General features: G+C 44.4%; 1 protein-coding gene across 11 annotated transcripts; it reads right to left on the bottom strand.

Annotated features, from left to right (window-relative positions):
- Positions 1-661: 661 nt before the first annotated feature.
- arhgef11 (Rho guanine nucleotide exchange factor (GEF) 11) lies at positions 662-22,494 on the bottom strand. 11 transcript variants are annotated; one of them, XM_085256060.1, is made up of 43 exons: positions 20,744-22,494; positions 20,275-20,307; positions 18,579-18,593; positions 18,183-18,274; positions 17,976-18,080; positions 16,894-16,943; positions 16,740-16,797; positions 16,456-16,655; positions 16,275-16,346; positions 15,945-16,052; positions 15,441-15,489; positions 14,786-14,823; positions 14,578-14,670; positions 13,867-13,935; positions 13,652-13,756; positions 13,205-13,303; positions 13,008-13,050; positions 11,737-11,833; positions 11,508-11,630; positions 10,987-11,010; positions 10,745-10,871; positions 9,762-9,855; positions 9,406-9,435; positions 9,037-9,163; positions 8,696-8,899; positions 8,435-8,482; positions 7,988-8,136; positions 7,713-7,853; positions 7,165-7,241; positions 6,949-7,074; positions 5,486-5,603; positions 5,250-5,398; positions 5,074-5,149; positions 4,811-4,993; positions 4,628-4,709; positions 4,444-4,524; positions 4,033-4,088; positions 3,803-3,943; positions 3,436-3,663; positions 2,984-3,097; positions 2,534-2,841; positions 1,274-1,406; positions 662-1,164 (listed from the first exon to the last, which is right to left on the bottom strand). In XM_085256060.1, exons 1-43 carry the CDS (start codon positions 20,776-20,778, stop codon positions 1,115-1,117), a joined length of 4,350 nt encoding a protein of 1,449 aa, XP_085112186.1. In that variant the 5' UTR covers positions 20,779-22,494; the 3' UTR covers positions 662-1,114. The 11 variants fall into 11 exon arrangements, with proteins under 11 accessions (XP_085112186.1, XP_085112124.1, XP_085112135.1 ...); XM_085255998.1 differs by having other exon boundaries at positions 20,275-20,941; positions 21,662-22,494; XM_085256009.1 differs by having other exon boundaries at positions 20,275-20,941; positions 21,881-22,494.
- Positions 22,495-23,337: the final 843 nt, after the last annotated feature.

Here is a 23,337-nt window from a genome sequence, read left to right as displayed (position 1 = left end):
CCCTAAAGTGTAGACAGGCGACGCCAGTCTGGTTATTTGGCAACAGGTTCTTGGTGAAAATTCAAGTTTCTTAAGTTTGAATCATCCCAGGTTTGAGTCTCACCTCAACATACTGTAAATCTCCCCAAAACGTTCCAACAGCTGTACACGGTCGAGCAACTGCATGAATCCGCTGAGCACGTAAGAACCGCTGAGATCCCTGTGCGCCCCTGAAGCGGCGCTGAAAATAAATCCTGCCAGCATTTTCAGTAGTAAACAGCGTAGTACTGTTTCCAAAATACAAAAATGTGAAACATGTTGCACTGATGAAAGCCTTCCTGTTGCTTCAAAGAAGGCGTGTGAACGAAATGAATTAAGAGTTTCTTCCACAGTCGGTGTAGGAGATGAATGAGAGTTCGGCTATGCTCGTGTGTGTGTTTCCTTACCCAGTGCAAATAACCTGAATTATATAGACACAGTCCTTCGGCCGAGGTGGCAGGTGAAGTCGGTGTAAAGCAAACAGCGAAGGTGGAGGGGGGGGGAGACCCCATCAGGAGGCAGTCTCAGCCCTCCACCCCACCCTCCCTAAATGAAGCCTGAATCCTTCAGTCCCTGATCTGTCCGCTGTAGAGGACGTACATGACAGACAGGTGCGTTGTGGGTAAAGTGCTGGGGTGACGGGTCTTCTTTAAATTAACATTTAAACATTTTTGCTGCTCTGTTCCTTCAACCAGTTCTCCAAAAGCATTACATGAACACTTCTTTCCTTCACAAATATCCAAACTTGCTCACATTTCCACTTTCAATTTTTCCAACTTCTCTCTTCCACAGTCAACTTGTCTTCTGCTTTTTTCTTCCTTTCCTTCGTATTTATTCCTCAACTTCCGTGGACTCCGTTCATTCTGCGCTTACTGAGCTCAGAAACCTCGATGAGTCAGTTCACCTTCCTGTTATATCAGGGCAACAGAAACAAAGAAATGGTGACGGGCTTTTTGATGTTCTGCGCCACAGGCTGGTGCACGCGGGGCTGATGGGTGAGTGGAACCGGGTCTAAGGGGAAGCCCCAAAGTGGATAGCTACGTCAGACTGCCAATCAAGATTGAGCGACTGCAAATGGATTTACCATGCAGCCGCATCAGAATCCAGTCGACAGGATTTTGGGCTCCGCAGGTCTGCTCTCTTTGCCTGGTGTGATTGAAGGATGAAAGCATTAATTAGTAGCACAAGAGGAGAAGTTGCTATCATCGGCCAACAATATGTAAGAGTTCAAGCTGCAAATTCAGTGCGTGCTCACCATCTCCTGAGCTACGATCCAGAGACGGCGTCCTGGAGACGGTTGCCGAGCGACACTGCTGGTCCTCAGACTCCTGACTGATGGAGGACTCTCTGAGAGTTTCCAGAAGCTTATAGTGGGCCTTCTCTATCTCCTGCAAAGGAGTTAACAGTTTTAGGAAACACACTTATTTCTGGTATGTGAACGCTGGCTAGCAAGGGAAAGTCTGTGAGCATCCAAGGGTAGACCAAACTGTTCTCCACGGGGTCTCCTGACTCTTTCACGTCTGTCACGTGTTCAGGGTGAACCTGCTCTCATCTGTGAGGAGAACAGGCCACCAAATGCTAACTGGCACACGGCTGTGAGCACAGGTCCTACTAATGGTGCTTTTATGCTTTCTGTTCTCTCCCTATTGCATGGCTGTGTGTGACAAAACTGACACCAGTGTACGATCATGTCGGTTTTTAACCACCGTTTAAATGACGGCTCAGTAAAGCAGCTCAGAGATCGTCAGATTGCGCAGCGGGATATGCTGCAACAGTTTCAAAAATATGAGACTTCTCTTCCACTTTCAGTGCTTATGTGGTGATGCTGTGTGAGTGGCGACACCTATCTTTCAGGAGAATACTGCAGCTGCTTACTGCGCCTTAACGGTGAGCAAAAATAGAAGTAACTGTGTGATGACACCGTCTGTTTACAACAATCAAAGCGACAGACTCGGTGGGTATCCTGGGACGTTGAAGGACGTTGGGCCCTTGAGTCTCTGCAATACAGTCTGACTAAAGTTTGGTCACAAACCTCCACCTGAGTGACCTCCTAGAGGTCATTATGCAGGAGTCCTTTCACCCTAACCAGCCGTCCTCATGTAACAGCATACCTCCTGCCATCTCCTCCACACCTTCAGACTGTGCTGGGAGACACAGTTAACGATCTTTGAGGAGCTACACTATCTGTGCACCGGACACAATCTAAGGCTATGACAGGTGTCCTGTCATCACCTTCATTCGCACCAAAGCAAATGAAACCTATTCACAATGATCTATGTTTCTTTACTGGACAGACTGAAGATTAACTGTGATGATTATGCACATTTTTCCCTCTCTTCAGATTCTTGTTTCTCAAAAGTTTCTTACAGCATTTAATATCTAATCTTCTGCTGTTACTCAGGTCTAATAACCACACACTGAACATGGTCGGGGGTGTGGAGTTGCCAGTTGACACAGACAGAAAACCAGCTTGCGCCGGCGGCTCTTTTGTTGCCATCTTTTCCACAAAACTCACCTTCAGGTGGCGCAACTTGGTCATCAGCTCCTCAATCGTGTGAAAAATCTCATCCACGTTTCTGATTACGTGAGTGTGTTGCGCAGCCTGCAAATGGCCTGTTTCTTTTTCCTGTTCTAGTTGCATAGTCTCTGATTGGTTGGCCTCCGGGCCGCGGGCTGCCGGCTCTTCTTCCATCTGCGTCTGTGGCAACGTCATTTCCTCTACAGGTGGAGGGAAGTGGCTGGCGGTGGGTGTAGGGGGGTCGTTGAGATCTTCAGTCACGCTCTCGCCCTGTTCTATGGGCATGACCAGGTAGAAGGTATTTCCTGAATCGCAGAGGTGTAACAAAACAAGAAGTGTTTTAGTGAATGAACAGAGAGTAAAATCAACACCGCTAACATCAGATGTTATATTCTTTATTACACCTATAAAAAAACTAGAGCTGTGGACCAGGTCGGTCAGCATTACCCTGCTTTTTGGCCTCGCTTCTTGACTTGGATGACTGATTGGAGGGGAGGGTGACATCATCAGTGATGTCTTCAGCGACAGAAGAAGAAGAAGGAGGAGGACCCGCAACCACAGCTACGCACACAGAGGATAGACTTGTGACAAAAGAGGAGTGCACTGAAAGGTGTAAAGGAGTGAAGAGTTGAACTAAAGCAACCAGTGTGCCGTCACGTTCTCAACAGCGAGAAGATAAAGTGCGTGAGAGAGAAGACATGCAAAGGACGGCGGCCATTATTCACACCCAGATGTCATATAAGCAGATGACAGTGACCACGTGTCACCTCATTGGGGGAAAAAGGTGCAAATTATAGCTCAAGATGTTTAATTATCTGAGAATTTAGTGCAATCGTGAGTGAGCGGCTGCTGAAAAAAATCATGAAAAAACGGGTGCTCGGCAGCCAGGCTGTGTTTACCTTTCCTCACAACCTGAGGTTTGGGTGCTTTTGCAAGCAGCAGCTCTTCTGGCTCCGCCTCCCATTCATCGGTGCAGCAGCTGAGGACCGTCTCCAGAGACTCCGGTCGCTGCCTCTCTGTGAATGAGTTGCTTTCAGCGGCCGTCTCATTGGTGGGTGTATCATCTGAATCGTGGCTCCAACAGTCCTCTCCGAAATCTTGTAATATGAGCTGCCGCAGGGTTTCAACTGTAAATTTTTTTTAAAAGGGATGAATTTTGGATTAGCGATGATTCAGGTTTAAAGGTTTGATTTCTTTCTTTTCTACTTTTTATGTTCCACAATCAGAAGAAACAGAATCCAACGTAAAATACTCGGAGGCTCTCACCGTCTTGCAGAGCGGCCTCCGCCACGCCTTGTCCTTTGAGCAAAGCTTGCGATTGGTCCACAGGCGTACTGTGGGAGATCGCGGGCTCGTCGCTGTTGGAATGAGTCTCCGTGGAGTCTGACTGCTCCGTCATCGAGTTATCTGGGAGAAAGCGAAGTTGGAGAAAGGTTTTTAAAACATCTGCAGAATGTTTACAGATCTGAGGCCGACGATCGCGGCGTGGTCATTACCTCCGTAGGCATTGCTGCCAGTCGAGACGGGGGAAGAACTGCGTAGACTCGGGGACCTGGAGGAAGAATAAAGAGTATGACGCATATTTTTGGATTAAAAATAAACAGATCAAAAGAACATACAGATCATCATATTGTGTTTAAAACAAGGATGTCAAACATAAGGCTTGCGGGCCAGAATCAGCCCACCAAAGACTCCAATCCTGCCAGTCGGACTGTTTTGGAACATGTGAACTCTGCACTTTTAAGTTTGGTAAAGTTTGACAGCTTTTCCTGCTTAAACATGACCACTCATGCGACAATAACATAAATAAGTGATAGTTACATAATTAAATGACAGAAAAGTTCAATTTTTTCACTGTCTAATCAGGACATTTCATCAAAGAAATGATTCAAATCAAATCTACTCACGACATGGGTATCGAGCTGTGATTCATCAGAGGTGACGATCCGCCGGCGGCAGAGATGGCCTTTTCCAGTAAATCTTTCCAGCTGTTTAACAAGAAGAAGTTAAGACATTTTAAATTAAGTGAAGAGTGCAGCACAGCACAGGTTTCCTCAGGTAAATGTGAATGAATCAAAGAAAAGAGCTTACGTCTCCTTCTTGGATGTTGTTGCAGCCACCAGCTCATAGATCTGCATATCTGTGGTGCTGATGATGTAAAGAGCTTTCTTGTCTAGAGAAAACAGAAATAAAAAATAAAATTAGTAAAAAAAAAGGTAATTAAATATTATTTTAAAATTACAAAAACAGAGAAACAAAAGGCTGCGAGCGTACCTGTAGCTACCGGGCGAACAAGCAGCGACGCCAGGTTCACTAGAGGGCTGAAAGAGGTCTTGCTGTCACCGCTGCCTCCCCCGCCTCCACCCAATCTGCTGGAATGATTTCGCAGCTGTAGGCGGTCGTCTGGGCCCTTCTGAAGGAGGACGAGGCAGTCTGACAGCAGCAGCGCTTGGATCTCTGACAGAGGAATGCAGATATTTGTGGTTAGAAGGCCTGAAACTAAACTGATGAGACATAATGACCACAGCGATGCTCACCTATCAGCTTTTCTTTGTTAACTTTCCAGGTGAGAGGACCTTCATGGATCATTCTCTTCGTGGTGAGGTCCACATTCTGCGTGAAACAAGAACGAAGCGAAACATTTACAGATCAAAAATGAATCGTTGTCATTTAAAAATCAGAAGAAAAATAAAGTTTTAAACTTGTACGCCACCTTGAACTGAGGAGCAGCATCCAGCCTGCACTGGTACTCGCTGAGGCGCTGCCGGTGCTCCGATTCCCTAACGTCCTCATTGACGCTCTGCAGTATCCCTCGGCAACACGCGTGCGCTCGCTGGAGCAAGGGCAAATCTGATGAGCCCGCTAAAATCAACAAAAACAAATAAGATCATGGTTCCTAGCAACAGCTCAGTTTGTGGTCAGGGTTATGTTGGATCTGCTTTTCCTCACCTTCTGTGTATTTAACGATTTTGTCCAGCAGCAGCGGGTACTTGGTGAGTCTCTGCATCTCTGACACCAGCAGGTCTTTGAGCTGTAACCTGCGGCAGTGAGGACTCGCCTCACACTCCTGAACAAATAAAACAACGCTGTCATGTTTAAACACAACTATACGCTTTATTACACCTATGACACATATACACGGTATAATAACTATCCTGTACACAGAACTATTTAGTGCACCCTCGAATATCACAGATATAAAGCGATTAATAACAACTGTTCCTCAACACAAATCAGTCACCAATTATCCGATCACACGGAAGCAACTCAGTCAGGATGACCTACTGAAGCTCAAACTGATTTAAGGGACTGTGAACATCTGGTTCCTTTGGACCCTCAGTACAAACTGATCATTTAAACACCACAGGCTGCCTCGTCCACGTCCATCCCTTTATGACCACAGTGTACCTATTTTCTGATGGATGCTTCCAGCAGGACAACAAGTCATGTCACAAAGCTTGAATCATCTCAAACTGGCTTCTTGAACATGAGTTTACTGCACTCAAATCACATCCAGTCACCACATCACAGTTCAATAGAGCAGCTTTAAGTGGAAGAACAAACTGCAGCAACTACGTCATGCTGTCATGTCAATACAGATCAAAATCTCGGAGAAATGTTTCCAGCACCTTATTGAATCTGTGGCATGACGAATTAAAGCAGCTCTGAAGGCCAACCTGAAACTAGCAAGGTATACCTAATAAAGTGGCCGCTGTGTTTTTGATGATAATGACAGAGCATGTTTGCTTCCTGAAAAATTAACTGGAAAATGCAAAGATTTCACACAAAGACATAAAAAGAAAGCAGAAAGATCAGCAGCCAGATAAAAACCTGCATGTGCACCACTGCAGCTGCGGCCACAGACACGACCTCCTGCTCGCTGCTTTCTCACTGTGGTAAAACAACGAAGGCTTGCTTCAGACTAAGACGGCGTCCTGTACGTTCGGTGTGAACTTGCTCAGGATTATCACAGTGAATGTATAATCCCGGCAGGAAAGCACAGATGTGGGAGTGTGAAGATGCAGGGCTTCACGAGAGCAAAGGATGTTGGGAAAAACTACATTTAAATCATAAGAGCCAAACGGCGGCTACAGAACTTCTAAGATTCCTCTGTAAGGAGTGTTATAACATAACAATACCCAACAGGAAAGCTTGAATTCATGTCCTCTCACGAAGCAAAAAATAGAGAGACTATGAGCTGAGACAGTGAAAAAGAAAACGCAGCTGGGGGGAAGCAAAACTCTAGAAATGATGCAACACTGACCTCCTGTGTGCCAAAAGAGACCATGTCATTAAAATGATGTGTTCACTGCATAAAGCTTTAATAAGCACAAGGAGCATCAAAGTGTGTGTTGCATGAATATTTTACATGTTTTGTCAGAGGCTGTGTGTGTGTGTGTGTGTGTGTGTACCTGGATAATGTGAGCGAAGCGAGGGTCTTTACGCTGTTTGCTCTTAATGAGCTCGAGAGCCTGAGACTGCTGGCAGCACAGCTGGGACGCTTGTTCCTGAAACTCGTCTCCGGCTGCCCCTTCAAACTACAAACACACACAAACTGTAAACACACTGAATATGGAGCACGAAAACATGTTTCTACTTGCCATCGAGACGGGAGGAGCAAAACAAACCCTGGTCAGCATCACATCCCCGATGTCCTGAACAATCGGCGATTCTCTTCGCTTCTTCATCGCCTCACACAGACTCGCTGCAAACGAGAGACACAAAAGCAACAAAGAACATCAAAGCCTGGAAATGTTTAAATTAATCATGAAAACAACACACGGGGTATTTTTAAGAATCAGGACAAAGCTTCCCCTTAGTGAGGGAGTACAGTGGTCTAACACCGAGTGTCTACATGGCTCGAAATAAAGGCTCAGCAAACATAAAGAAAAGCTGCTGTTTACCTAGCAACACAGAGCAGTGAACACAAAGCAACTCAAAGTACAACACATCGGGTGTGCAAACAGACACAGCAGGACAGCAAAGGGCTCTTAAAAAGGGAGGATTTCCATTTACACAGGATACGTTTCATATTTAACTCATCTAACTAATATGAAGACATCCAAACATCAATCTTTATTCCATTTTCTTGCTTGTATTGATTAAAATGTCACAACCAGGCCTGTGTATAAACACTTTCACAGGCCTTTAGCAGCTATGGTGGACAAACACTGACCGTGGAGCTCGTAGACTTGAGGCAAGTTGGGGAAGATGCAGGCCAGCTCGTCAGAGTTCAGGACAGTCCTCATCTTCTGATAGAAAACCTGGTCCAGGACCCGTAAGGTTCGCAGGTGGGACACCTCAGTGGTGAACAGCTCTGAACAGGATGAGGCCACATGAGGAAAGAGGAAAGGGTCATACTACCTCGCATATGTGAGAGATGTGTATTAGGAAATAAAAGCAAATTAAAACCTGCTGATTGTACTGAGAATTAAATGCTGTAGCTCTTACCGTATATGACAGCCTGTCTATCCACCTCACTGGGGCTGAGTGTTGCAAGGAGCTGAGGGGTAACAGTCTCCTGCCAGGTCTTACTATCCATCACGTCATCCTCCAGTGCTGCAGCATCGGGTAGCAGGGCCAGCGGCGACTCCACGCTCCTACACGGGGATCCAGAAACACGGGTGGATGAGGCGGACCGACGTGTACCCGCAGAGAGATGGAGCGATGGGTAGACAGCAGTGGCGGACGACACACGAAGAGACAAACAGAAAATAATCAGCCGTGACTCCACGATCATCTCTGTAACTCCATGTCTAAATAGTTCTTTAAAATGTATTAGTACTGTAAGATGATCAAAGTAAAAATTTTCCTGCTTGTGAACCCAACTTCATCTTCAAATGTCCATATCTTTATTCCTTTGCCCTGTCCATCTACTGTGACAACAGTTTAACTCACCTGCGTCTAGACCGAGGGGTGTATGGGGGTGTAGGGTTCTCTAGAGACCTGAGTTTGAGAGAGTGGAGAGAAAGACGGCACTAGGTGAAAACCTATAATTCTCAGGGTCAAATCAGGGGCAAAAAACTTTATTTACATGTGCTTCAGGGGATCAAAAGTCTCTCCTTCAAATAAAGTGACCTCAGCTCCTGCCTTAAGGCTGCTAAGGTGCATGTGTTGGTGTTTGAGCACCCCGACAGGTCTGGCTTGGTCAATCTTTACCGTGCAGAGTTGCTGGATGCAGAGGACGAGGCGCTGTGCTGCAGAGGCCTCAGGCCTGGCCCGTCCCTCTCATCCGCGCAGTCCTCCATGTCCACATCGCTACGAGAGCGGGGCACAGACTCGGCTCCTGAGGTGCCGCCACGCCGTCGCCCTTCTCCCTGAGCCTTTAGTGACTCGCTGCGAGCCAGACGAACTGGTAGAGGGCTGGTGGGGACAGAGCGCACAAAGCAAACCCAAAAGGCTAAATCAGTTTAACCACTTCCAACAAAAACAATAAAGCAAAGTCTGCTTCGCTCAGTTGCTGCCAGCTGGCTGTGAACTTATACTGCAGGCGCAGCTACCTGTCCATTTCATCCCCGAGGCTGCTGGAGGAGAGCCTTTGCGGGTCAGCGCCGTCGCTGACTTCCTCGCCGGTCTCGGTGCTATTCTCAAACTGCTGAATGATGTTCCGCACGCTGCCAGGCCGGACTGCCAATACAAACGTTACTCATTACTTTAATGGTATAATAAAATAACATTCCTTTCTTTCGCCCCCACACACACACACACACACACACACACACACACACACACACACACACACACACACTACAAGGAGAAACGGTTGATGAAAAAACAAAAACAAAATTCAAATCCATCACCAGGTATGATTCTTAAAATTAAATTTGCACAAAAGGGTAAAATTAAAAGTGAAATTATAAGTGAAGTACCTTCGGTGGGTGACAGCGGGACATGGAATGCTACAAAATCAAAGCGAGCCAAACAGAAACAACAATAAAAATCAGAATAATGACACAATGAAAATCCCATAAATCAACGCATGAAACCAGGAAAAATCAATTAAAAGGCAAACAAAGGACAAAAAGGAATCAATAGAAGCAGAATGAGTGAGAGGGTCACGTGTGTCAGCATGCTGCTGTTTGTTGTGTGTCAGCGAACCATCAGCTGACACTGACACGAGCCGTTATTAGACAATGTCGAGAGACCGCAGGAAGCATGACCATGAGCCGGGCCTGGATGATGATTTAAAAAGCTTCTTCTAAAGTGTTTGTGCTGTTTAATTTACTGGACTGGGATGTGGTCCGGGGTTTGCCGATGTACTTCAGGATGGGATTTCTCTTTTTATCCTCTCCATCTTTTTCCTTCTTGGTACCGCTCAGCTGTGGAGAGGAGGTCTGAGTTCAGTCACTGAGATCGAGTGCGACAAACAACAACTTTTAAGAGAGAAAATTGGAAAACACATAGTCACATCAAAATGAATATCATGCAATCAATGCAGAGAAACTGGCCACTTTGTTAGGTACACCTGTTCAACAGCTCGATAACACAAATTAGCCAATCATACGTCAGCAACTCGGTACATTTAGGCAGGTAAACATAGTCGGGACCTGCTGAAGTTTGAGCTGAGCTTCAGAATGAGAAAGAAAGGCTGCTCTTTGTTTTGACTACCAGTAAGCTGCAGTTCATCGGGCAAAAGTCCCTCAGTGATGGGTCAGAGGTCAGAGGAGAATGAGTGAGCTGATAGGAAGGCCAGAGTAATTTAGATAACGACTCATTATAACTAAGATATGAAGAACAACATATCTAAATGCACAACTCTTTCAAAGCTTGAAGCAGATGGGCTACAGCAGCAGAAGACCACACCTGGTGTCACTCCTGTCTGCTGCAACATCTGGATGGTCTCAATTTGGCATAAACAAAAGCATGGATCCATCCTGCCTGGTATTAACTGTTCAGCTGGTGGTGTAATGGTGTGGGGGGATATTGTCGTGACAATGACTTGAATGTCAATGAATGTCAACATGGACCAAAATCTTTGAGGAATGTTTCCAGCACCTTATTGAATCTGTGCCATGATGAATTACAGCAGCTCTGAAGGCAAAAGGGAGTCCAACATGGTAGCAGTAGGGTGTACCTAATACTGTGGTAGAAAATCACAGGCCAGGTCCTTTTCACTTTCTCCAAGTTTGTTTGTTCTTCAAGACGCCGTCACATTAATGATTACAGCTGCAGAAGGTGACAAGATAAAAGGCAAGTTTCCATTCTTACCTTCTTGGACTTTAAGAAAGTGATCCACTTGTCCTTCTCTGTGGTCAGGCCGGGGAAGACCTTGGAGTCTCTAGGCTTGATCCCAGAATGACGCAGGTAGAGGATCACAGCTGAAGCCAGAGGAGAACTGAAGGAGAGGAGTGAAGAGCAGAGACCAGAAAAGAAGGTTTGAAGAATTAGGAAATTTCTAATGCAGGTGTAGCTGTTATATTTCACTCCAACAGGCGAGCCTCTTCTTTTACCTTCTGTCCTCCTCGTGCTTTGATCTGCAGCAGGAAGACAAAGAGACATAAAAAGGTTGTTAACTCCCTCCACGACAAAAATCCCTTTTCCAAAGAGCTCCTCAAACTTAAATCCACTTTATTCAGGTGCAAATAAGAACGCAAGAAACAGCACCGAGCCACAGTCATGTGACGGGAAGCAGCTTCTGTGTGTGTATAACGTGAGAGGAGGAAATGTCATGTGGTTTTTCCAGAGTGGCAGGGATGATGACCTTTGTCATGATAGCTTTACTGATATGTAATAACAGTTTTATTGGACGCCGAACAACTGACGGCGTCGCTAGGGAAACCTGGCTCAGTCTGTGTGTGCGCGTGTGGTGAGAGCACGAGTAAATAAACTTAATTGGACACAGCAACACAGACACAGAAAGCTGAATCAGCCGATCAAACAAAAACAAACCGCTGCCTTCACTTTGAACTCGATGTGGTTTAAACTTTACAGTTTAGGGCTAAAATACCACGATAAATGCAGACAGACTCACAGTATTTCCCACAGGGCGGTGACTTGTTTGTCCACCACCTGTTTCTCTTTCACAGTGTCTCCATCAAGGTGCTGCAGGTCTCCTTCTCCAAACAGAGAACCGAGACCCATCATCTGCTTGTTCCTGTTGAAACACACGGACACGAGGTTAATCTGAGAAACTCTTCTTCGGATTTAAAAACAATGTTTTCCACTGAATAAACAAACAAAATGAATCCTCTGTGATGTACCTGTAGTCTTGCAGCTGGTCCTGGATTTCTGGCAGCACAAGCTGCTGCAGCTCAGACAGAGGTCCCCGGATGTCCTCCTGAGCATGAAGTCGATTTTCTTATGGGACGATGGACATAATAGCAAAGGGTACAGTTAGTCAGCAGGAAAAATCAAACTAATATTTTTAATAATAATAATAATGATATTGATAATAATAATAAATAACATGTTTGCTTTGACAGAATAACATGAACCTTTAAACTTGATGACTACTATTTGTTTACTCTAGCTACTCTCAAACTGTTTGGCAGGCTCCACCTTGTGGGCAAAAGATGCACTGCATTGGTGGATCACTGGGGGAAGAGAGACACACTGGCCACTTTATTAGGTACATGTTGCTGCTACCATGTTGGGCCCCTTTTTTCCATTAAAAACTGCTTCAATTCTTCATGGCACAGATTTATCAAAGAGCTGGAAACATTCCTCTGAGATTTTAGTCCAAATGATGTCCACAGAGACTCATCAGACCAGGCCACATCCAGTCCAGTCTTCTCAAGTCCAATTTTTTTGAGTTTGCATGAATTATAGTCAGAGTTTGCTGTTCTCCCATTGCAATCTTCTGCTGATGCGCTGTGTGTTCAGAGATGCTCTTCTGCAAACCCTGATTATAATGAGTGGTTATTTGCATTACTGTTGCTTTCCCATTACCTCAAAACCGCCCGGCCACTCTCCTCTGTCATCATGCATCAAAAAGGCATTTTCACTCTCTTTTTCAGACCAGTGTCTGTAAACCCTAAAGATGGCTGTGTGGGAAAATCCCAGCAGATCAGCATTTTTAGAACAGCCCATCTGGCTCCGACAACCACACCACACTCAAAGTCACTTAAACCTTCCTGTGATGCTCAGTTTGAACTTCAGCAGGTCATCTTAACCATGTCTACATGCCTAAATGTGTTCACTTCCTGGCATGCGACTGGCTAATTTGATATTTGCATTAATAACAGTTGAGCAGGCATTCCTAATAACATTTCCCACATCTGGCACTGAGCAGGAAGTGGGTAGGCGACATGAGGCAGGAATGGCGCTCACTGAGTTGCTGTGAATTCACTGCCTGCACAATTCTTACATCACACAAACGCAACGCTACAGTTTGAAGACCTTCATTTCGCCAATTTACCTTAATGAAATGTGGTAAAGGTTGACTTTTGGAGGCTTTTTCACAAAACAGAAAATTCTGTATATGACTGGATACATCAACACAAACACGAACACGCGCTTTTAGTTCACTTACCGATATCAGCAAGATACTCCTCTCGTACTTTAATCTTCAGGGGCTGTAACCAAAAACACACATGTTTTCTTTCTTACAGTTACTCTATGGTAAAAATATAGAGTCAGTCCTTTTTAACCGAAGCACACACGATAATTGTGGTACCATCATCACCAGTCAGTTAATACAGGGATAACAGGATTAGACTCATTACATACAGCATCTGGTTCCAGGAACAGGGAGCAGATCTGAGGTGCAAGAGTGCGGGCATCTTTAGGAAGGGAGCCGAGGTAAGCCTCCACAGACAGGTAGAACAGCTGATGCAGAAACACAGAAAACAACCATGAAAGTAAGAAATCAAACACAGACATGCACGTGCGTTTGTGTAACTTAGTGCTGACATGCACCAATTTAATTGAAATATACATAAGATTCTGGATTGTCAGAAACATTTTGAACTACTAAAATTGGAGGCCTTGAATAAAAAGCTAAACTGTATTGCCACAAATATTTGCTTATCTGCCTTCACACGCATATGAACTCGAGTGTCGTCCCACACTTAACCTCCTCTTAAAGTCTGAAACATGACATAACTGCAATAAAATTCAAATTTTGGGAAAATGGGGAATTTACTGAACCTTGTGCAAAAGATAATATAAACTGACCAGAGGGTTGGGATCCAGAAGCTGGGTAAAGACATATCTCATGAACACTGCCATGTGTGCTGGTCGTGCCTTTAACAGCTCAATATCTTGGTATGGACCGTCCATCTGAGAGAAAGACGGGAAAAATATGAAGGGATGCTCAACTGGTGGAAAATGTACAAAAAAGAAGAGACATCTTCCAAAAAATAAATATTATATCCATCTATCTATGTCACCTCATTAAATGCATAGCCGTCATATTCTTCATCTTCCTCCTCGGGCCCGATGATCTGAGCCTTTCCACCCTTAAACAGACACACACAGATTTCAGAAAACGGAAAATACTTTGGAAAACACACATGTGCATTTTAATTCACATAATTCATGTGCAGGGATCGATATAAATAATGAATATATTCATGCTGAAAAATGATCTCAGCGACTGTCTGGTGCATTTGAAAGGAAAGGGCAAATCAAAGTGCCACACGGCAGAAACAGGCAGGAAGCGACAGCCTGAATGTCTGAGAAGGAAAGCAGCTGTTGCCTTGAAGGGTCGGCGTGTCACAGTGAACCATGCAGAACATGCAGGTACGAACGCAGACTCCCAGTACAGACTGGAAATGTTGTGTAATACAGCATCGTCTCCTCAGTTACTGACTCTGCTCTATAAAAGTGATTAATAACATTCAGCCTGGTTTGGTAACAATCACATGACACCACTAAATCGGAAATTTCCAAAGTGATACATTAACGTGGTGCCCTTTCTCCGTCTCCCTCTCTCACTTTCTTTTTTTCTTTTCGACCTGCATGCCCTCCTACCACTCCAGTACACATTTATCTTAATCGTGTGATGATGATCCTCTGATTCTTTCAGTCATTAGTCCTGTGTGCCTCCAGCAGCAGAAAGAGGAAAAAGTCTTTGCAGTGAATATGTGCATCAATCTCACCAAATCAGATAAGGTGGATATGTCGGACGTCTGGCGCCGGTGCAGGGGGGTCCTGAAGGAAAATGAGGGGGAGGAGTGGGGACTCTCAAAGGCCTGGGGAGGAGGACGAGGAGAAGGAGGGAATGAAGAAGGACGAGCGGGACGGGATGAGTGCACATGCACAAGCACACACAAACAAGCTTATTAAAAGAGAGATTGTGGCGCCTACCTCCATGTCTCCTTCACTGGAGTCTATTGATTGTCGCCCTGTGAAAGCAACGAATCAATTGAAACCGATTATGAAGCAACCAAATCTATCATTAAAGTTTTTAGTGAATAAAGCTTAAAAGACACAGAGTGCTGTGCAAAAGACCAGCTTCACACCATGACAGAGCCTCCACTGTGTTTTATAGATGACTAAGGACCCTCACCTCACTGGATTCTTAATGGCACGACTTTAAGACACCGCTCATCTACTCTAGAAACTTTTTTTAATGACTCACTGCACACAACGCGAAGAATCGCCAAGTTTCCGGCTAATATCTTTATGGGACTCATACAATCTTCTGTCAGTCAAACTGTGTTATCTTTGTCACTTTTAGTTAGGTTCAGTTTACAGTTAGTTTCCTTTTTCATTCTTAACACAGCTTATTTGTTAAGTAGCTTAAAAAAATAAACATTCCTCTGAAAATGGTCAGGTACAAGGACTGGACTGAAGATGAGTGAAAAAGCAGACAAGTCCAAATAGAAGCTCTGAAAGACTTTCAGAAAGCCTGTTGCTCAACTCCTCTTTAAAAAAAGAAAGAAGAAAGATGACGCGTGGCTCGAGACTTTTAAACAGCACTGTATATTGTGAAGCTTTACAAAGACCCACAGATACAAACCTTCTCCTGCTATGAAGTAGCCTGTGACAGATTCTGACCTCGTTCCCTCCTACGAACCAAAAATAAAGCGAGTTAAATGGATTTGAAGCACAAGCTTTAAACAGAAGTTACGCTTGTTTATTACCTTTATGATAGAATTAATTCATTTTTGGGGATCAATCAGGGTTTGCAGGATAGGAATTAAAGTCTTTCATGAGAGCAATACTGCACAGTTAGAGCAGCAAATCAATTTAAAAGAATGACATTGTTTTATGTCCCTGATGCAAATGGAAAAAAGCACCAAGCATGTTAGTCAGATCGTTCTGTTTGATGTTTCCCCTGAAAACATTTTTTTTTAACTTAACTGAATTTATCTGGTCATGTTGCCTTTCTAGTAATATGGTTTGTTCTTTTTATTGTGTCTTAGTGTATGCTCTGTCCTAGTAAGATCATTAAGTGAATGTTACAGGAGCTTTTCAGCGATTACAGAAACTGTAATAGAGTAAAACAGCCGGGTTGCCTCACCACATCTTGCTGAATCTTGACTCTGACTTGGTGAGCTCTCCTCTTGGCGCTTTCAATTCGCTCCTCCAGCAATGGCGACGGGTTCCTCAGCTGCTCATCCATCAAGTCCTGCAAATCAAGTCAGTCTCCGTCTGGTTATAAACAGCAGATTTTATCCACACAACTTTATCTTAACTAGTATTCCAAAAGCAAAACAGGCCAAAGGAGCTTAAAAAAATATTTATTCAAGTACACGGTGATAACGGGAGACAGCATGCACTAGATTTTTCTGCAACACGGGCAGCTCACTGATATGTATCGATAAACAAATAGCACAGGTGGCATGGATACCTGCAGCTCGGCCTCTTCCTGCTCCAGCATTTTCCTGAGTATCTGAGTCGCATGTTTTTGTACTTGTGGGTCCTAAAAAATGAGTGTGACACACAAAAAAAACCCCTGTAAATCACTGACGTTTACTCTGCTGGTAAGTAAGCTTTACCGACTAGATATCAGTCCTGAAAGTTTCATGTACTTGTAGTGGTTTGGGTCCTGTGATCCTTTGGGAGGGGGTGCTGCTCAGTCCAGAGGGCAAGGGTGGAGGTGGAGGAGGTGCAGCCTCCCCAGCCAGAGATGATCTTTGATTAAGAGTGTGATCAGTGGCGAGGGGCTCTAAGGGCAAGGAGGTGGTTGATGGAGACGGCCCTTGTAGTGTAAGTGCGACATAAGATCCAGCTTTGAAATGATAAATGATAAAAGAATGAGGTTAAAACAAGAAAAGCAAAAACATGTAACCACTAAAGCCAAACATATACTCACATTTTATGAGCTTTACCACCTCTTGATGGGACATGGAGGCAACCAACGAGCCGTTCACCTGAGCAGAAAGAGAGACAGAATCAGTAATGTTACTATTGAATAGGAACAAAAAGCACAGATTCCCACATTCAGTGACATGGAAAGCAGTACAAACCTTTATGATTCTGTCCCCTTCTTGGACACCAGCCTTCACTGCTGCTCCACCTGAAGAGCATCCATACAAACATACATTCAAACTCATGCAAAGGATAAAGGACGATTTAACTCACACATAGTCAGCACGGCTGTAATCCGTCACCAACCAGAGCACGTGGGTCAGACTGCATTTGAACAAGCGTTCTTTACAGTGATGACTCGTAGAAATCCACGGTGACATGCCTCACTCACACAAAGTCATACAAACACTGTTCTTCCATCTATCAAAAATTCAATCACATTCACTCTGATAAGCGAATCAGAGAGCACCTCGTGGTTCCAAGGATACTTTGCCGTCCTTGGAGCTGAGCTACTGCCGCCGTTAAGCCCGAAGTGGTGTTACAACAATAGAACTACTGATTGCTGCTGGCATATTAGCAAATGAGATGGTGTTATTTGTTGTATCGCATTCATTTAATGCTAGTTAATGTTCACAGATGGGAAACTGGATTCTGTAAACACAATCCTGGCGAGTTTACGGTCTCAGTCACTCGTTTTGGGTCATCATAACAGGATGGCTGTAGCTCAGGTCATGTACTAATCATAAAGGCTGGTGGTTTGATCCCTGCTCCAGTCTGCATGCCAAACATCCTTGGGCAAGATACTAACCCCAAGTTGCTCTTGGGCGTGAATGTGAGTAAATATTAGCCTGAAAACACTTAAGCATAGAAAAAAGTCCACTTATGAATGGGTGGGGCTGTGGCGTGTTGCATAACGTGTTTGAGTGTGTGAGAAGGACTCAGTTTACCATACTGAACAACAAATCTTCACTAAATTACGTTTAAAAAGGGCAATTATCTGCAGTATTATCTGCTCACTCATTGGCTAACAACATGTCAATCACAAGCTGTTAGCCAGTGAGGGTGCTGTTTCACAGTCAGACCCGCCTCTACTCCTCTCTGGGTTTTGCAACTAAGGTGAGGTTGGCAACGATGCTCAATGAGCCTTCAAAACCCAAAAGGTGATGTAATTGCACCTGCGTTCACCTTTTAACACTGTCTACGTTTCTATGACAACGCAGGCGCAGCATCTCTGTCTCACCTGGTCGGACATTCTGTACCAGCTTCACTCTCTCTCCACACACGGTGAAGCCGAAGCCCAGCTGGTCCTTTTGCACAACCACACATCTGTGCACAAGTCCAGTGCCTGGGGGAGAAGAAGAAGAAGCCGTAATGAGCGGCGGGGTGACATTAAATGAAACAAGAATATAACGGCAACTAAAAATAACCCATCATAAGTCGCAGTTACCTGTACTGTCAGAAATGATTTCTGCCGTTGGCTCTCTCTGCTGAGGGCCAGAGGATTTACGCTCCGAGTCCCCAATTGTCAAACTGTTGATCCTGGATTTGGAAGACGAGAAACAGAAAGAGACTTTAGTATGGGATGATACTGAACAGGCCAATTTAGGAAACGCTCTGGGAGGGACAAGGAAGCTCTGAAGGGAATAAATGAAAAACATGAGGGTCAGTGGAGGAGAAATCAAAAGTCAGAGAACAGGCCAAAAAGCTTAGCCAGGAATGCAGAAAATGAAGAGAGAAAAGGAGATTCAATGGAGGCACACGGTTATATTTGCTGTGGTATTAACAGTAATAAGTGTATGAATAGCAGAGAAGAGACAAGATAGCAGTTGACAGGAAAACTCACCAAGCGGCAAAAGGGCTGAAAGCGAAGCATGACAGGAAAGAAGGAAGAAACAGAGAAGGGGGGAAGAAGCAGAAAGTCAGAATAAAGAATAAGACGGAGAAAACAACAGAGAGAAACAGACTGAGGGAGAGGGCAGGCTGCTTAAACCATCACTATGCCCTTCAGACTGTTACAGACTGTAAACACTGAAAGCAGCCATGACTTCAAGGAATATATTTATATGAAGGGGTGTGATGGAAGGTTGAAGGGAATAATTCAAACAAAGGTCATTTTAAATCCAAAGAAATGTGCTGTGATCAGGACAGATAGAGCTCCTCACATAGGCAAGTAGCACCGAAACGATCAGTTACTTAAGGGTTAGGTGATCAGAAAACAGAAACAAAAGAAATCTGAACGAAAAAAATTATCTTGAGAATGTCTCTAATTCTCAAATCAAACTGGTTTTGGCTACTCCAATGTGGGGATTTGCTCCAATGTGGAACAGCTTTGTTTTAAACTGCGACAGTCTGCAGCAGACGGCAAAAATCACCAACATCACTGCAGTTCATGTCCTTCTAGAAGCCTTTTGCTTTGTTTTCCTACTCTGAGTAGTTTCACTTGAACACTTTAATTTCACTCAGTGGTTTACATCCTTCCAACCATGCTCTTCTGTTTATCCAATTCAGGGGGGCTGGAGCCTATCCCAGGTATTACAGGGCTCTGGTACATCTATCCTGGGCAAAGTAGCTCACCCCGGACCAACGTGCCTTAGGAGACACTATCAGCATAACCTTGACAAACAAAGGAGTTGCTGAGATGATTCGGGTACCTGAACAGGATCCTTCCTGTTAAGGTGTTCCAGGAGTGCTCTACCAGGAGGATGTCCCTGGGTAGTCCCATGGACAGATTACATCTCTTGGCTGGTGTGGAAACACCTCAGTGTTCACTCAGATGAGCTACAGGAGGTGGTTGGGCTTCTCTGCTTAGGCTGCTGCCTTGTGATATGGCCCCAGATAAGCGGTAGAAAATGGATGGATGGATATTTAAATGCACCAACTATGCACATGCACCACATGGTGGACTTCAAATAAGGATAGCATAAATGATATTCGGCTGTGGTGTCTCCAGCTGTCTGTGTACGTGTCCATGACCACGAGTATAATCGAGGCTTAAGCTACCCAGTAATGCAAGTTCACTCCATACCTGACAAATTAAGAGTAGGAACCCTCTCAATTTCTGGTGTTTGATTTGAGACTTCTGCAATTAATCTACGTAGCACCTACACAGGTGGTGAACACCATTGCCATCATTTAAACCTGCATGCGTTGGTCAATGGTCACATGTAGTTATATCTCCAGGGTCATGAACATTGGGGCTGTAGGTTAGATTGAGGGGTATCAGAAGGGTTAGCTCTTATGACATAGGCATAGCACAGAGCTATACTTGCAGCAGCGGCTTTGACAAAACGGCAGTATTTAGATAAAGATGTCAAAGTGTTTCTTTATCACTTAAAATTAAGTGTTCATGTAAGGATCGTGCACGTAACGAGGTCATAAAATGTTTTTTTTCTTGTATTTTGGGTTCCTAATGTCTCCAAAGCACTGTGAAAAAAAACAAGCAGCCAACCGCTGAGAAATCTGCTGCCACAGCTGTACAATCTGTAGGCTTCACTAACCCCCAAACCCTGACATGAGCGACCACCGGGCAGCTGTCCTACCTGAACAGTTGGTTGTCTGTCTTATTGGCTGCCCTGCCGTCACATGACACACACAAAGACACAGCAGTGGGAGGTAATGGGCACGTGCAAATCGGGGAAAACAGTATACAGCAGGAGAAAGAGGAAAGACACATGATAAACAACAAAGATGCATCACAAAGACGATCACACAGTGCAGGGATATATGGTGAAAGTGGTGACATTAACAAACAAGACGGGGTGCACTACATCCAGTGTTTTATTAGAGGAGATGCAGATTGAATGACATAAATGAACATTATTGTGCAATCTTTTGCTTTTTTTCCTGAAGTCAACAAGCCGTCTGAGCTGTTCTTCCAGTGGCCTCACTGCACATCCGTTAGATAAAAACAATGCTCACCTGGGAATACCACATTTTTTTAGCGAGGCGTAAAGAGGCATACCTTTACCCACATAAACTGTCTGGGTGTAGCGGATGTGAGGCTCCTACCTGTCCAGCGTGGAGGTGGGTTGGCGGAGACTCATATCTGCAGCCTTTATAGACACTCCTCTGCTTCCTGGTGCGGGATTCAAAGCTGTCACTGGGCTGCTTTTGTTATCACCACCATGATCTCCGTTTCCTCTTCAACTATCAGTCCGTACAATGAGCCTTTCTGTTGCGCTTTGATCAGATCTCCACGCTACAGGGCTGCGGGTTTAGATCAGACACAGTGCTCTTCATGTTTCACACCAGTGGTTCCAGTTTTAGGCTCAGTAGGATTTAAAGGAAAGTGCTGCTAAAACTATAAACGCTCAAATCTCCCCAGGGTTTGTCTTCACCCCTTTACATTAGTGGTTAAAATTAAATACAGATCGTTGGTGGCTTGGTGCTGAGGTCTCACATTAGTGGCAAATGGATAGAGGACAACCTACTTCCACAAAGATCATCAATCATGAATGAATGGGCTGATATGTCTGGCTATGCTCCAGGAGGTCAACAACATCCCATTTTTGGGTTTTTTGTTGCTGTTTTTTGTTTTTGTCTGTGTCAGGTTTAAAGTAACTGCTTCAACATGGATAAATAACGTTCAGAGGATTAACTGGATATTCGGTGATTACGTGCAGTTAAAAGAAATACTAATGCGAACCTGACACTCACTTGACTCAGACTTGTTTACATGTGGAGGCTTCAGCAGAGATCCCAGACTAAATAACCCCATTCAAATGAGTACTGCTCATTCACTTTGCTTTCACTGATAATGCTTAAAAATAATAAAGCCACCACAAAGTGAATATGATATGATCTGTAGTGATGTACATGTGGCTATCTAGTGCAAATTACTCAATACACAAGTATCAAACTGCGTGTATTAGTGAAACAAAAATATATATATATATATACACGTTTACAAACAGCCTTATCACTCACCCGAGCTAGCTGTAAGCTACAGAAAACAGTCTGTTTTTCTTAACAATGTAAACAACAGCAAAACCAAAACGCTACAAATGGCTTTGCATTAACGCTACTGTCTAACTAAAGGGCTAGCCGATTAGCAGATTACTGGGTATTGGCTCACCCCGCAGATGGAGCTTATATACAAGTAAGCACAGCAAAGAAAGAAAGCGAAAGGTGATCTCCACCGTTCACCTGTGGCTTTGTGTAATTAGCTGACTTGAAGATGATTGCAGCGGCCTGCTAATTGCAGCTAGCGTTAGCTCGGTGAAGTCAGCTCTACGAATCGGCCTCTTTCAACCAGCGGCATGGCGTTGTGTCTCACGCAGAACCGAAGCGCTGCGTGCCCGGCTTTCACCTGCCGAGCCTCCGAGCTAGTCTGCTAACCGGCTATATCTGCAAGACGAAAGACCGGCATGACTTTAGCTGCATGTGAGCAGGTGGATATCACAATGAGAAAGGAAAGGGGAGGGGAGTCAATGCAAGCCCCGGCTTGTTATATCCAGCAGTCTTGTTTTCGTGCAAATTCACACGCAGAGTTGCATATTAGCTAGTTAGCGAGAAGGCAAAGCGATTCCAGTAAGAGCTCCTCCTCAGGTCTTCTTTCCAAATACACAGCGGTTACAGCAGAATCTGCTTCCCTCTCGTGGTCTGCCACAAAAACCCGGATTTAATTAATAATCGTCGTAGCATATGTTTATCTCCTCTCCAAAGTCCTTGACATTAAGCTGTATGCTGTGCTGTTATCTTGCTGTCTTGTCTGGCTGCTGATCCACCACCATATCCTCAAGGATCACACGACGTACACACAGAGCGTAAACAGCGCCCTCGTTTGGTCAGGGTTGTGTACTACAACCGGACAGTAACCAGACAGGATAAGTTTGAATTGCATCCGTTTATGGAAAGATTTTTTTTTTTTTTTAATAAAAATATATTTTTAAATAATTGACATAAATATTTATTTTTTCCGTCGCTATCACTCTAGCTTGTTTGTGCCACAGATTTTATGAAACATATTTTCATAAAAAAATAAATATCATCATATTTAACAAATTATGGAAAATATATTTTTTCATGTTTCGTTATATTTCTTTCAATGATTTTTCTTTCCCGTGAGCAAGTCAAGGTATTGGAATCATATCACTAAATTTTGAGTTATGCATGCTTTGGTTCAGTAGCAGGTACGGTGGGTTTTTTAGTAGTAGACAATATGTGAGTGACCTATGGACAGAAACTGTACAGATGTCTGGTTGTTTTGGCCTGATGTGCTCTGTAGCGCCTAGAGGGGAGCAGTTGGAACAGCTTGTGTCCAGCGTGTCATTGGTTTGCAATGTAGTCCCGCATGAAGTGCAAGTTGGCACCAATGAATTTTTGACTTTCCGTTGTAGACCATTGTAGTCCTGTGGCTGATCCAAACCAGTAATGGATGAGCAGAGATCAAACTGGATTATTGCAGAGTAGAACTGGATCAACAGCTCCTGAGCCAGGCTGACCTTTAAGCTGGTGCAGGAAGTCTATCCTCTGCTCTGTCCTCACTTAAGATCCTGGGAGACTGTGGATCCCAGAAATCTGAAGAATTTTACAGCACACACAGTACCGTTCAACCCCACATCTTTATGCACGCTCATCACCATCCTCGATGAGTCTAATGA

This window comes from Mchenga conophoros, linkage group LG3 (genome assembly GCF_057382185.1).
Source record: "Mchenga conophoros isolate Kocher_MC1m ecotype Shallow Benthic linkage group LG3, M_conophoros_male_GT1.1, whole genome shotgun sequence".
Lineage (NCBI taxonomy): Eukaryota > Metazoa > Chordata > Actinopteri > Cichliformes > Cichlidae > Mchenga > Mchenga conophoros.
This window is presented reverse-complemented; position numbering and strand designations above follow the sequence as displayed.